The 16,216-nt window shown below is 34.7% G+C and overlaps 1 protein-coding gene across 1 annotated transcript; it reads left to right on the forward strand.

Annotated features, from left to right (window-relative positions):
* Positions 1 to 379: 379 nt before the first annotated feature.
* Positions 380 to 6,104, forward strand: LOC149240558 (senescence-induced receptor-like serine/threonine-protein kinase). Its single transcript, XM_089370214.1, has 14 exons — positions 380 to 514; positions 711 to 1,251; positions 2,034 to 2,503; positions 2,618 to 2,750; positions 2,826 to 2,894; positions 3,479 to 3,550; positions 3,648 to 3,719; positions 3,830 to 4,014; positions 4,117 to 4,334; positions 4,455 to 4,632; positions 4,762 to 4,830; positions 4,927 to 5,116; positions 5,235 to 5,367; positions 5,466 to 6,104. The coding sequence occupies exons 1-14, from the start codon at positions 430 to 432 to the stop codon at positions 5,745 to 5,747; spliced, it is 2,697 nt and encodes an 898-aa protein (XP_089226340.1). The 5' UTR covers positions 380 to 429; the 3' UTR covers positions 5,748 to 6,104.
* The last annotated feature ends 10,112 nt before the right edge of the window (positions 6,105 to 16,216 follow it).

A 16,216-nucleotide genomic window follows, 5' to 3' on the forward strand; every position in this document is an offset into this window, starting at 1 on the left:
CGATTCTATTCTACTTCCACCCAGAAAAAAGAAGAGCACGCGATTCTATTCTATTTCCACCGTTATTTTACTAATATGAACTTTTTAAAAATTGTGAGAACATGCCATTCCAATTTGCACGCATCCGTACTAGCAGGGCAGCCAACAGATCATTGACATTAGAGATCGCATATGACCCCAAAACATTTTTTATAATGGGGAACGGTATACTATTCAAATCAAACCAAGGGACCAAAACTTTTGGTCAATTTCTTGAGGAATAAGTCACCATTTATTCACACGATGGTCGTTATTGAAATGGTTCAAGTTTAAGAAGATTCTTAATTATGTATAATACAGACTGCCTCTATTCTATGTACCGTTCTGTGAACAAATTTTGTTTCAGAATCTCCATATTATGCGTTTTCAGTATTGCTTCAGTTATAAAAAATGAAGATGAAATCAATGATCCACTTCAGATCGGAATTTTGTATTGCTGTGGCATTGCTGGCTTCTCCCAGTTTTAGTCAGACTGGTGAGATTCATAACGCTTCTTCAAGTTATACTAATATGTTCTTCATAATTAGGTAATCATGTAATTTGTATCCCTGGGATGAGTGGTGATTGAAAGGATTGTTAGGCTAAACCGTTTTCAAGTTGTAGCAGACAGATTATAATTTATAACACATTTGTATACACTTGTAAATTGCTTCTGTGGCTAAGGGTTGCAGGGTTCATTAGCCTCGACTGTGGAGGCACGAAGAGTTACAATGACAGCGCTGGTTTACAATGGATCACCGACGATGACTATATCGACGCTGGGGAGAAATCAATAGTTCCAAATGTCGCAGGAGTAACAACATCAATACAGATGAACACCCTTCGAAAATTTCCGGAAAGAAACAAGAATTGCTATGATATAACTCCGCTTCAGATCGGAACCAAATATCTACTGCGTGCAACCTTTCTCTATGCAAACTATGATGCTCTTAGTTCGCCCCCAACTTTCGTTCTAATGTTAGATGCCGATGTTTGGATTACGGTTACATTAACTGAAAGCGATGTAAAGGCGAAGGAATTAATTTTCATGGCGAAATTCAATGGCAGCAGCGTCTGCCTGGGCCGTCAAAGTAACGGTGGAGTGCCCATCATCTCTTCTCTGGAACTTCGGCCACTAGAGGAGACTATGTATTGGCCGGTCAGTCAAGACTACTCGTTGTTTAGGTTAGAGAATACAAATTTCGGAGCTCCAAATGACAGTTCAGATATAAGGTGATTATCTCTACTCCACTGGTAGTATCCACCTTAACCTCGGACTAGCCATGCCCAGATCTTTCAGCCGTTGGGATTGGCACCTCAAAGAATTTGATACCTATACCTAGAAGGTCACAGTTCAGAGGGTGAAGATGGATTTTTAAGTCTTAGTTTAACTGTTCAATGTTTTGATGGTTTATGGAGCATATATTTTTTTTATTGTCAAATTTATTAAAAAATTGGGTGAGGATGTGTTGGAAAGGGTATCTTTAATTTGATTGTAGATTTAGGGAAATTTCAAAATCTGACGATTAGGAGAAGGGTCATTTGTTTCACATTTCTTCTGACTATTGGATTTTAGGATATTTCTGAAGATTTTTGGAACATATATATGTTTTTGTCAAATTTACTAAAAATTGAGTGAGGATGTGCTGGAATCAGCCATCCTTAAGTTGATTGTAGATTTCTAAAATATGCGATCAAGAAGGAAGTAATTTGTTGAGGTCATTTGTTTGGCATATCTTTTGATAATTAGATCTTAAGTTGATTGTAGATTTCTAAAATATTCTAAAATATGCTGATCAAGAAGGAAGTAATTTGTTTGGCATATCTTCTGATAATTAGATTTTGAGATATTTCTGGAATGTGCCTTCTACTTAAGCTAGTGGGTGAAATGAGGTGTTTGAAAAACAGACTTTGAACATGTTGAGTACTAAATTGATTTACACATTAATCTATTGTATCTATTGTGAGAGTTAAGAAGAAAATCTAATGTTTATCGTCTTGGTTGTGATATACAGATATCCAGATGATCCTTTTGACAGACTTTGGTCTCCCTCTGCCAATAAATCAGGTCTTCCAAATATCATAACCAATGAGAAAGTATCAACCGGAGCGGCCAAAGACATGCCACCCTCTCTAGTCATGCAGACAGCAGATACAAGTCCCCGAACTTATGATTTCCCATATCGGAAAAGCATCCGAAATGGAAACCTTTATATTTCAATGTACTTTGCTGAATTGCAGGTTTTAAATGATACTAGTATCAGGGAATTCGATCTATATCTGGACAATAACAAGCTTGGCGGCACTATACAGCCAAGATACTTAGAATCCTCTAATGTCTCCATCTTGATGCCATACGGGATAACAACGCAAATGGCATTTCGGGTACAGGCAACAAATCGTTCAACCCTGCGTCCAATTTTTAACGCTTTGGAAATATATCGCCAAAGTGGTCTGCGTCAAAATGGCACATTCGCTCAAGATGGTATGCATTCCATGGTTTATCAGAACCTTTTATCATTTCACTTTTTCTTCTCGTCAAAACCCAAAAATCTTATGGAGGGATCTATTGAAATTATCTCGTTGTTCAATTTTACAGTGCGGGCTTTGAGAGAAATTCAGTTGGATATTAATTTCACATATGCTTCGGCTGGCGATCCATGCTTGCCCGCTAATTTTTCTTGGGATTGGTTAGGCTGTAACAGCGATGTATCCCCCAGAATCACAAGCTTGTGAGTAGTAATTCAGACCCAGCTTTTTTGGGTTGTCATCTGTTCTACATTTCATTTGATTGATTTCGATCTCAGGAATCTCTCGAGCAAAGGAATTACAAGTATACCTTCCAGTATTACCCATCTCACAGCCCTGGTTATAATGTAAGTGTCTCTTCTAATTTTTCATAGTTTTGATGAAGTATTGTTTTAATGATTCAGTCAAATAGTTTTATTTTTAATAACATATAATAAAACATATTTTAATATGATTTCGTAATTAAAAAAAATCCTTAATATTTTTGAGATTTTTAAAATTTGTGCTCAAGAATTTAAAGAAAAATTTTCAATTTAAAAATAGTTGGTTTTTGAAAAAAAAAAATGATTTTTTTACATTTGGTAAATTTAGAAATAACATATATCTAATTTAATTTAATTATTAGTTATAATTTTTATTTTTATATAATTTAAACCCAACAAAATATTTACATAAAATAAAATCACATTCCATCTCTTTACAGGACACATTCCATCCTTTTCATACTTGATTAGAAAATATCTCTTAGATAAAAACTATAACTAATTATATAATCTATATTATTAAATGTAACTTTTTAATAAAAATGTGGTATAGATATTGATTATTCATTCGGATGGGAAATTCTAGCTTAGTGTTAGAATCGATTTTCAATATATAAATCAACAATGCAGTCTAATTACTATGCTCTTTGAAAATTATATTTGTGCAGTGACTTGTCTGAAAACAATTTAAGTGGACAAATACCAGAATTTCTGGCTAATTTGACGAATTTGAGAGAACTGTGAGTAGAATTTCTCTTTGATAGATGTTATATTTATCTGGTAAGGCTACCTTTCTACTCACATACTCACGGGCTTATATTGAGCGATGCAATCCAGGAATTTGGAGAACAATAATCTAACTGGTACAGTGCCGGCTATTTTAGGAAACAACAAAAGCTTATCGATCAGGTTAATTCTCTTCTCCAACATGGATCATTTTACTGGAATTTCGTATAGCTTTATCATAGAGATCTCTAAATTTGAGATATAATATTCTGATTGTGTTTTATGTTTGATAGGCTTTCGGGCAATCCACTTCTTTGTGAAGGCGACGCAAATCAGTGCACTAAATCTAAACCTGGTATCAGCAAAAGTGTTATAATCAGTTTGTCAGTCGCTGGAGGGATAATATCAATTCTTTTCTCAATTACTGCTGCAACACTGCTTGGTAGAAGATTGAAACGGGGGAGGGCTAGGGCTGTTGGTATGCATATATCATTTGTGTATTTTCTTATCATTCTCTATTGGTGTATATATTTTGTGTGATTTTAATATTTGTAACAGCATTCTTCTATTGTTCTTGCAGAGAGAAATCTTTTGAAAGAAGCCACAAAGGACCATTACTTATCATCACCTCAATGCAGAAAATTTAGTTATAACGAGGTCAATGAAATAACTAGTGGCTTTGGAAGACAAATTGGCAGAGGAGGATTTGGGCCTGTATTCTATGGCCGTCTGCAAAATGGGCTGGAGCTGGCTGTCAAAGTACTGTCAGAATCATCAACAGAGGAATTCTCAACAGAGGTATGTATGGCTGCTAAATTGATTAGCGTTTCATACTTTCCTATATAAGCAACAATGGTTTTTGTAATTAAAGATAAAATATTTTTATCTCCATAGCAACATTTCTGCATTTTTAAAAAGAGATATGTGCAAAGGGCACTGCGGCTCACTGAAAAGAAAGGTATAATACAGGTTACTATGCTTTCGAAAGTGCACCATAAAAATCTCGTGCCCTTTGTGGGATATTGTTGTGAAGGAGAAAATCAGATATTGATTTACCAGTATATGTCCAAGGGAAATTTGAGAGGAATTCTCCATGGTATGGGTCAAACCCTGGGCTATCTTGTCTAGTGTTTCATCTGGAAAAACAATTTCAATTTATCTATATCTATGTTTTCTTATATGTATGTATATATATATTCTTAACCATGATTTTCTTGCTGTACAGGGCCAAATGCTTTAGAGCAGTTAGCTGACTGGAAAACAAGGCTTGACATTGCATTGAATGCAGCTCAAGGTGAGTGTCTTTCCCTCTTGAAAAACCACGAATTTAGACTTTGTATATTATGTACATCAGTTGACTAATGTCAATGTCTGTAAAAATAATAATCAGGACTGGAATACTTGCATAATGGCTGCAAACCTATCATAATTCACAGAGATATCAAAACTACTAATATTCTTTTAAGTGAACGGATGGAAGCAAAACTATCAGACTTTGGGCTGTCTAGGTTTGGCCCCTCAAGTGAAGCAACCCATGTGTCAACAGATGTGAAGGGCACATTCGGCTACCTTGATCCTGAGTATTACACATTTCCCATTCACTTTTTCTTCTCTATTGTTTCATTCAATTTATCTGGAACTGAAAATAAAAAGAGAAAATGGATTCATCGATATTCATGTGGCCGCTGCTTTGAACAGATATGCCACTACGCGCAATTTGACAGAGAAAAGTGACGTATATAGCTTTGGAGTTGTGATTTTTGAGATAATATCTGGGAGAGAACCAGTGGATACAAATGTTTCTGGTGAAAACAGTCATATCGTCTCCTGGGTAAGCAATGTTAATGCAACTATACTTGTATTTGTGGTTATGGGGATATTGGGGTATTAAAATTCTAATGTTGCTGTGGATTCTGAATTTGTGTGCAGGCAAGATCGATGATTCGGGAAGGAAATATTGAAGGAATTTTAGATAAAAGGGTTGTGAAAGAGGTCAATATGAGCGCAATGTGGAAAGTAGCAGAATTGGCGATGCTGTGCACAGAAAGTCAACCAAATGAAAGACCCACAATGAATGAAGTTGTAAGTGAATTGAAAGAAAGCATTCGATTGCTCAATGAAACCGATTTATTGGATCCCAAATTAGTACACCATCCCACATTTTCTGCCACTGGAGCTTCAATATCGACCACAAATCCGTCTGCGAGATAATCATATTTCCTCAAACTTACATCAGCTGCTTGCATTCATATTGCATATTGGGTTTACTGTGGCTACAAGATATATGGACTCGCCAGAGCCCAGAAACAAGCACAAGCTAGCTATGACACTACGTTAAGTAAAATCTAACCTAAGCTATTGTGGATTATCATGTGCTATAATCCCAATGGGAGTGGCTCAATTCCAAGGCCCAAGGCATGTCATATGAGGGTTGCTCTTAATAAATGCGTGGACGGCAGTTACTTATGGCGGGCACGACAAATAGCGTAAATGGTGAGGCAAATTCAGAAGCTCATTTGATGGGATCGTTCATCGTATCTTTACTTCTAATCCAGGTCATGAGGGCGATGAGAGTGGCGACTCGGCGAGGCTTATTTACAAGAATATCGAGCTGTTAATATACGGGTAGGGGATAGTATATGTTTATTGTTGAACAATGTATTTATTTTGATGTAATTGTGAGTTTATATTGCCACACTTATTTATGGTTCAATAGATTTAGAAATATTGGTAAGTGATTAGAATAGTGTTGATGTTGCGCCGTGAGGACAAACCCTGGGAAATTCATTTGGTTTTAAGAATTTAGAAATATGGGTCGCTGATGAGAATAGTGTGATGTTGCCCCGTGAAGGCACACCCTGGGGAATTCATTTGGTTTTAAGAATTTACTATGGAGGCTCTCTTTCAATGCGTTGAGATTTCCAAAATGACGGGAGGTTTCACTGGTGCGAGCTCGGGAAGGTTGCCACCTCATACTCATTATACACTAGCTTGGTTGGTTAATCAACTGGTTAATAGTGGGACGTACAAAGTAAATAGTCTATAAAGCTTTGTTGTAAATGTTCAATAAGTTCAAGTGGCCTTGTCCCTTTGTTTTCATTAGTAGCAGAAACATTTTTTTTTTCATTAGGAGTACAAACTCGTAAGTGTTTGGTATCCCATCATTCTCTTAGTGGTGGGTGTTTTTTTATTTTTCACTTTTGCGTTCACAAGTCTGCCGAGGTACATTTCTAAGTCTTACATACAATTTCTTTGCTTTTGCTTTCCTTTGCCTTATGGTCATTTCAATCTTGTCAATTGTGATCCTTTCTTCTTCACTCTCCATTTGGCTTGTCTTCTCTTTGTGGCTCTTGCTATGTATTCTCTTGCTCTTGTTTGTTCTTCCTCTCAGCGTTGTCTTTGGTTCTCCCCACTCTCTCACTAACGATGAGGTAGCCCATTTGCATAGAGGAGGATGGGGACGAGGCTTATAATATCACATGAGGGCTCTTGAAAATGCATACGTGGTTGTGTAACATGACCTATCTGACATCGAGTAGGAGTTGGCTAGGGAAAGAGATGCACTGTGAGAGATGTTTTGGCAGAGGGAACATCAAAAGCCAAAAGCAATCAATACCTAACTATGGACTTACACTAGCACCTCAAGGACTTGTTGCAAAAAGTGTTGTTCAATCGCAATGAGCATATGAGCCCGTCCCTCACATGGAAGAGCTTCATCTGTTCTATGAAATCATGGATGGCTCACTGCAACATTCAGAGGCAACTCTGCTCAAGAATCATGAACAACCACCTCCCGCATTGCATGCGCTCTTTGGGTGATAACGTGGTCTCTATAACTTCAGAGCCACTATCAGTAGGCCAAGCTACTATCACATTTTATGATTTGAGTATATGTTTTCTGTTCACTACTTCATGACCATCAGAATCTTAAAAACTAATTTTGGTTTTCTATTTAATAAGCGTGGCAAAAATCAACTAAACTTTTTTGTTTTCCTAATCTTAATACACCAATTCGTGATGAGTTTTCTAAACCTAATTTCCACTTGAACAAACTTAATACAAGGGTCTAGAAAGTTTAGAAAATTAAATCATCTAAACCTAATTTCCACTTGAACAAACTTAATACAAGGGTCCAGAAAGTTTAGAAAATTAAACCAAATTTACGAGAAATATCTAATTGAGATTACAATATTATGATAATAATTAAATTAATATTATTTCAAATAATATTGGAAATTTAAATTTGGGCTCTTTCTTTTTATTATTACTTATATATGATATTAGAATATATAAAATTTATATTATAATACATGAAATTTTATTGCATTAATATATTAAATATTAATTTTAACCTAGATTAAAATTTATAATATTTATATTTATTCATTTAAAATATGAAAAATAAAATAGAAATATAAAATTTTAATATTTTTTACAATTAAATTCGAATATTAGTTGGAAAATTTAATAGTAGAAGTAAAGATAAAGTGATTCAAAATTGAATATGTGAATTAAATTTATAATGCTTTTATTCATAATTATGAAAATTAAATCTATACAAACAAAACTAAATAAACTAAGAAATTACACAATATAAAAGAAAACATGGCATTTTATGAGATAGTCAAATCACTGATATGTTGAGAAAATATTCCTATAATCAGATGTAAATAAATGGTGTCCCTCTTAGCCTTAGGTACTCTATTATGCTTATTATTTCTATGTTAGAGGCTATCATCAAGCTCAAGAATCCACAAAGGTGAAGTTCCAATGTTTAGATCTAAATCTTCATACTCAACTCACAACCTAGACACTCTCATAGGTAAGAAATATCTCTATAGCTATGCCACTGAACCAACACTTTTCCTCCTTAGCCCCCTAAATACTAGGAATAGGATCTCCTCCTCTACTAAATATCCCTCAAGCTATCATCATTCCCTTTCAAGCTAGCCAAAAATATCTCTAATAGGATTACAAGGCTCTCATTTGTAAGATAGGTTTCCTTCTCATAATAAACAAGAAATAATAATCATTATAAGTGCGTTGGGAAATGGCATAACCCTACATGAAGGTATACCATAAAGTACAAGTTAAAAATTACTTCTCGTTTATCTAAACCATATAATAATCCATATTATAAAAACAACAATAATGAAATTCCATCATGCTTAAATTTCAAACATTATATTTGCCTACAAATAAATCATCACATGATCTTTGTGACAAGCCTACATTTCACCTCTAATCCTATTTCCAACATTATATTTGCCTATGAATAACTCATCACATGGTCTTTGTGAGAATCCTACATTTCACCTCTAATCCCAAGATTAGGAAATCTTATATCAAGGTTAGTAAACAAAGATTAATAATCAAAAGTTTAAGAATTTCAAGATATATCACTAGCTTATGTTTATAACCAAGGTTCTGAGGGCTTATATTAAATAATTTAGTAAGATCGTCTCCCCTTAGTCCCTTTTCAATTCCCCAACTTGTGTATTCACGACCCTCCATCTCTTTTTAGTCCTTAATTTGCAGTAGTTAATGGTTTCATTTTATAATCCAATGCACAATTATAGTTCAGATATTTTCTTGGCTTATAGCCATCTATTCATTAAATTTAATTTTATATTGTGGGGACAACAAAAAAGATATTACAAATATTCCACAAGCAAGTCACATTGTTTTTCCCATTGAATTGTTTAATGCATGTGAGCTATAGAATGGGAGGAATATGACTTCTTTCTTTCCTTCTCTTATTGTTTTAATAAGTATAGCTATTAAAAGTGGGACTAAATGCATAAAAACAATAAAAAAAATCCATGGGAAAAGTGATCAAACCACATAAACAAATTCATTAAAAAACATATCATTGGCTCTACTTGTCCACAAAAAGGAAAATTTGAGAATATTCTCATGACATATCATATATTGCACCAAAAAGTAACAAGTATATGTTATTAGTTAGAAAATTGTTATTTATTAGAAAGGTGGTTGGTTAGATAGATATTAGGCCTAATAATATTCAAAATTTATGGTTTTGGGTTCGTGCTTGGCATATACAAGATAGAAAAACTGGTCATTTCAAGAACCCATCACCAACTTTCACAAAAAGCTAAATAGAATACATCATAGGGTGTCTTGAAATTCATGTCATATTTAGTTATACGAGATAACCGTGTTTCTTGGAAAATCCTTCCCTCGTCACCTAATTTGAAGTGAAGTTCCTTCACATGGCCCAAGTGGTCTTCACTTCTTTTGAAAAAGAGGGAATACAAAAATATTGAACCTTTCTCAATATAGATAAGTTGAATTTCACTGGCCTTGTTAAATAAATGCTCCATCTTCTTTCCATACCCAAAATATTTGTGTACACAACACATAGCACATGTCTTGTCTTCACATTACACTTCGTTCACACTTTTGATCAACCCATAAGGCCATTGTTTTATAGCATTAAGATGTAACTAAATCCCTTTAAGTGAGGAAGATAATGTTCATGTATATTGACGAGGGTGCATAACAAACAACTTGAATTTTTCCTTGTTCTACACACCATTCAATTGGTTTATTCTATGTGTCTAATCAATTGATCGCATTGTTCATCATTAAGCTGGCCACTTAGTAGACCACTCAATTGTCTCTCATAGTCTACTTACTATTTCCAAAATATTCAAAGTTGTAACGAACCTGCATATCTTAATTTCGCAATAGGAAATTCAGTATGATTTTTTTGTGATCAATATAAGCCCAACCAAGATGTATATTAATGGGTAGCTAGTGAGAAAGGGTTGGCACCATTGTTTAATTATCAACATTCTTGTCTTTGTTTAATTTCTATGATAGTAAGATCACTTAAGGGTTGCATGCCTTGCAAATCCCCATTTCAAGTTATTAACAAAAAACAAAAAATAATAAAAGGAGATCGATTATGTTTCAAATCAATGTTTTTGTTCATGCTTACCTTTATTTATGAGCTTCCAATTTGATTTGTGTTATGGTTGTTGAGATTGTAGCAAATAGGGGTATCGGTTAATCTTATGCCCCTACACTAGTTTAATTGGCCTTAACATTAACTCTATCTTCAGGCATTCATTAGCCAACCCCGTGGAAGTCTACAATATCATAATAGTGGAGATGAAAATTTAATATAACCTTAGTATATAATTTCATCAAGAAGTAGAAAATGACGTCTTTCATGATACAAAGATATTCATTAAGCACCCTCTACCATGGATACATTGAATACCATGAGTTTTTTTTTTGAAATACCATGAATTACAAGTCAATGAGTTTTTTTTTTGAAATATTAGGAATATTTAGCATCTCTTAGGGCCTCAAAAGTGCTCAAGTATCATAAATTTCCTTATAATAAATTGTGATATATTTAGAAATTGGAGGAGCAAAGATAGTACACAAGTTACACATGAATGATATTTCTTATTGCACACACTTGCACTCAATTAAAACACATTTATGTAGTTTGTATCAGATCAAAATAATTCCAAAATTGGATATGGAATCTGAGATATTCTCTCAACAAAATCCAAAACTGACTCTAAACTCAGTACACTATATTAATGGAAGCAATATCTCCAAGTCCCTCCCTTAATGTTCACATGTGAAATGCTAAAATAAAAAATTATAATAATAATATTGATTTTTGTCTAGATGGTCTTGATTAGCACTTACATCCACTCTGGAATCTCATAGGCAATTCTTTTTCTGCAACCACAACTTTGAGCTTGCCACTTGATCTCCAGTTAAAATATAACTGCTTCAGACCATCATTGATGTACTTGTAATGATTAAAAATATTGACATACTTCATTTTGCTAAATTAAATAGCTCATTGTATTTGTCATGAAAAGTAGTCATGTAACCAAACCATCCTATGTACATGCTCTCATCTATCAGATGACATAGCTCGTTGTATTTTCTAGTTATCTAAGATAGTTGTTCGGGTACTGAATGTATTCAGAAGTCAATCATACAACTTGATCTCTTCACACACACATTTAGCAACATATAAGGATAACATGTAGCTGGAATTCCTAGCTTCACATGACCCATTAACTTTATAACAAAAAGTAAACATAACCAAATCACAAATATATTCTTGTGGTACCATATATAGCCAGAACCACCAATTTGAATTGCGTTAATCTATTTTATAATTGATTATACACCTTTTCATTTCACACAAACCAAAACATCAATAAATAAAACTAACAAACACAATGACTACAAAACCAATTGTCGTTCTCTTCTATTCCATATTTGCACCCAATGTTGAAAATACAAAGCCCATAATTTGGAGAATAATCAAAACGAACATATGTAAGTAATTTCTTAATGGATCCGTTTTGCTGTAGATACTAGAGATTCGAATGAACCATGGAAATAAATTGATAAAGTATGGCATGGGAAATCTTAAAGTTAATTACATTAATATTCAAAATCTAGACTTCCTTTGCATTCTAGCCTATCTTTTAGACAATAAAGCATTTGAAATTGGAGATAAATTTGAGAACAATCAGTTTCACTAAAACACTTGATCCACTAATAATCATGAAAACAAACACTTCAATTGAAGCAACCAAAAACTCCAAAGTTTTGGAGACACCATGGATTAATCAATAATGAATCTTGATAAAAATATATACACCAAACTTAATTGATAAACAAAAAACCAAAAGGAAAAAAACGTCAACAAGATTTAGTTCAATGATAACAATTGTTGGCTACTTCTCAGATTTCTTTTCAGAATTCTCAGTGATAATTTGGAATTTTGATGCAGGAAAATTGACTTTTCCTACTATGTTCGCTTCCACAAACATGCAATTTTAAGAATACCAAATAATGATATCTTTTCTAGCAGTCACAAAACTAATAGTCCACAATTTTGTGCTAATTCAATGATCCAAAGTTTATTGAAGTGGATAGATATGTTAATCACAAAACATGTTTCCATGCTTTCTTTGAAATCAAATAATCATATTACACTTCACATAGAATTCTTAGATTCACAGTTATGCATGAAATCTCATTTATTAAACTAGCTTTGTACATAAATATGCTTAGAGACATTCATTCTCTCCATACTCTGATTTTCTATTCATTTAGCCATTAGATTTGCTAGTAGAATTACAATAATTAAATAGAAAGTTAGCATAAATCTATATTTTTCTACATCCATAAACCACTCTTGATTAATTCCCTAAAACTATCATGATTTATTTCATAAAGCTCTCATGCTTTCAAGGTAAATTAGATTTTACCTTATGAACAATTTTTTTTCTATTCATAACTTTTTCTAAAACTATTCTATAATAATTAAAAAAACTAATAATAATTACTCTAAAGAAAATTCTAGTTTCTTTACAATATTGAAACTCTTTTTGAAGCTTTATCTGCAACAACCAAAATAAATAAATAAATAAAATAAAAAATTATGACTTAAAATCTCTAATACATCAAATTTTCTCCGGCTACGGCCAATCGAACCAACAGATTGAAGTAGCACCTCCAATTCATGATCAATGCACCGCCACTTCTCGCATCATTTACCATTCAATCATTTAATTGGTCGTTCAGCTTCCTCCAACACTACGTCTTATCTCACCATCGTAGTGATCCATTCTTCCAACAAAGGAATCACAACAAGATTGTGATGAGGACACATCAATGTCCACAGGGAAGGACATGCCAATAAACATTGTTGGATGGGAAAATAATAGTTTGAAATACGACTGCTAATAGAAGACATGCTAGTTTATTCCATTGGCTCTCATACATACTTTCACGTTCTCCTACTAATGTGATTGGTTGGAACGGAAACCTATTACAAAGGAATCCACAGATTGGACAAAGTTCTCACACAAAACACAGTACTATTTTCTTACACACCAAAAATCTGCACACATCTATACTAATCTGTGTACAAAGTGTCTATCCTTAGATCTCTTCAATTTTCCTGATTTCCTGATCTCTCCTGATCTCTCCCATAAGGGTGTGAAGCTCAGATAAGATTGGATACCAATTTAGATATTCGAAGAGCAGACATATTACATACCAATAATATTTCTTGTTGCACATTTGTACTCAGTTACAACACATTTATATAGTTGGTTTTAGATCCAACTAATTCTAAACATGGATATGGAAATTGAGATATTGTCTCAACAAATCCCAAACCAATTTTAAGCTTAAAACACTACATTAATAAAAGCATTATCTCCAAGTGATATCATAATAATTAAGCATAATCACATAAAATATATTCTTTCTTTTGTATATGATAAAATTTTGTATAAACTTGATTGACATTAATAAGCATGTTAATAATATTGTTAAGTATATTTCTAAGAAAAAAAATTAGAAATGACTTTCTTCTCTAAAGATAAATATTTTTTAGTTGAAATTTTCATTAACCATGTGGTTTTCCATTTTTTTAAAAAAGAGTTAAAACTAGTCTCTTAATTTATGTTCTCACTTTCCATTTAAATTATTTTATTTGAATATTAAAAAAAATTAAAATTTTCAAAATTAAAAACCTAAATATTTTTTATTAAAAATAGATTGAATATCATCTTCAGTTAAAAACAGTATAATATAATAATAACACCAAAACCAAACCCAAGAAAAACCACCCTCCTCTCTCCTTCCACAAAGCTCTCACGTCAAATGATTGTTTTCTTCTTTATTATGCTACACGGGCAGGTATTATGCATATGGTAAGTCGTTTGACTACCGAATTAGTTAGCTCTTGTATAAAAGGAAAAGATCCTTTCGTAATATGAACATTGCAAAATTAAAAATATTTATTTTTAAAATATTTTGTTTTAATCTTTTTTTGGGCATTTTATTGGTCATGTTTTTATTTGGCAATGATTTCATTGTATTGACAATCATAAATATGAACCAAATCTTCCACCAAAATGTATAGCATGTAGTCTAATGAGGAATAGGAGTTGCCCGGAAAGTTGTGGAAATTTCGGTTATATTTAGAGAAAATTCGGCAAGGATTTTTGTAAATCCAAGTTATAGTGGTTAAATTTCAAAATTTTAAGTGTCTTGGACGTTTTTGATGATGCTAAATCCATTTCCATCATCAAAAATACAATTCAAACACCGCCTCTACAAGATTTTTTGAAATTCTTTTGTCTGGATTCCGGCCACTTTTGGCTGTCTGAACAAGACGACTCCAATATATAGAATTTGTACCACTGACAACAATACAATGAATGTTCCCCGGATGCGGGTGATAATGTGGATAGGACGCGCGTTTAATGGAGGCCTCATGCAGGCCATGCACTGTCACAAGGGTAACGCATGCGAGAAGACCTGTCTTCGGCCGCTAATGAATAAATGGATTGGTATTTTCCAGAGGCAATTCAATGCTCTGTCCGGCTCTTTGGTTCGAATGGAGAGTGCAGTAATGGCGGACGGGTTTCGAGGTGGCGGCAGGGATGTTAAAAGATGCGGTGGGTTGGCTCTCTATGCGCCGGTTCATGCTCAGTCCATGGTTCTCTGTGTGTAGGTTCATGCTCAGTCTATGGTTCTTGCCGTCAGGGCCAATTCCCTGACTGTTTTGGGTAGTCCTAAGCCTGGTCGGTTACTCAATTTCGAGCTGCACTATATTCTTGGTGACCCTGCAAATATGGTTAGGCCTCAACAGCGAATGCTCAGCCGTCGAGGTTCCTCCCGTGGCGGGTCTTCGCGCCCTCCTGTAGATGCTCCTCATCCCCATTGTAGCCACTGCTATTGCCACCGAACCTCTGAATCCAACCCCCTTCGGTCCAGCCAATTTCTGGACTCAAGCGCTCCTGATTCTGATTCGACCTCCACGCCTGCCTTCGGTTCCGCCATTTTCAATTTTAGCAGTTCTTTGAATCGACCCCGAATCAGTGCCCATGTGTCGTTTCTTTTCCTCGAAGACTCTCCGGATGGTGGCGACTCTCCAGACAGCAGGGGGAAGCATCCTGTTGGCGGCTTAGAGAATGTCATGAAGAAGCCTGCAGATGTTCCACAGAATGTCTCTAATCGCCCTCAGGCTCAGGAGGCGACGACCAGCAAAGGGGACGATGTCAACATGGACACTGCTCCCATTGCAGAGGAGGTGGAGAATTATGGATGGTGTAGGGTGGTCGAGGAGGAGCCGGACGAATAGTTGCTCATCTGTTCGGAGTCTCGACCTCCCTCGCGGCTCAGGTTTTGTTTTGGTCTTATTGTTCATGTTATGTTGGCACATAGTCTGTTTATGGTATGTTGGCTCAGGGATGGGTCTGTCTCCACCGAGCGGGATTATGCTGAAGTTCTGCTGGCGCCCCTGCGGGGGATGTAATGTGTTGGTCTGGCGCCCCTACGAGGGCTGTTTAGTTTTGGTTTGGCGCCCCTGCGAGGGCTGTTTACTTTTGGTCTGGCGCCCCTGCGAGGGTTGTTTATTCTGGTCTGGCGCCCCTGCGAGGGTTGTTCTATTTTGGTCTCAGCTGTTCCAAAGTGCCACAACAGGCCTCTGGTTCTGGTCTTGAAATGATGTAACTGTTTTCTTGCTCTTGTATATAATAGATTAGTTTTAACGAGAAAAAAAAAACAATACAATGAATGTTCATTCCACAAATTGGATCAAATCGGATCTTCCAACAATTTGAGTGGTAATATACATAGTTATGTGGTTA

The sequence above is a fragment of the Pinus tabuliformis genome, chromosome 8 (assembly GCF_031772625.1).
Source record: "Pinus tabuliformis cultivar Carrire ecotype Pingquan chromosome 8, CPIR1, whole genome shotgun sequence".
In the NCBI taxonomy this organism is placed as follows: Eukaryota; Viridiplantae; Streptophyta; class Pinopsida; order Pinales; family Pinaceae; genus Pinus; species Pinus tabuliformis.

Coding starts and splice junctions, on each gene's coding strand:
- LOC149240558 (XM_089370214.1), top strand. CDS start 430: ATGAAGATGAAATCAATGATCCACTTCAGATCGGAATTTTGTATTGCT. Junction 2,895..3,478: donor CTCACAGCCCTGGTTATAAT/GTAAGTGTCTCT, acceptor ATATTTGTGCAG/TGACTTGTCTGAAAACAATT. Junction 4,633..4,761: donor TTTGAGAGGAATTCTCCATG/GTATGGGTCAAA, acceptor CTTGCTGTACAG/GGCCAAATGCTTTAGAGCAG.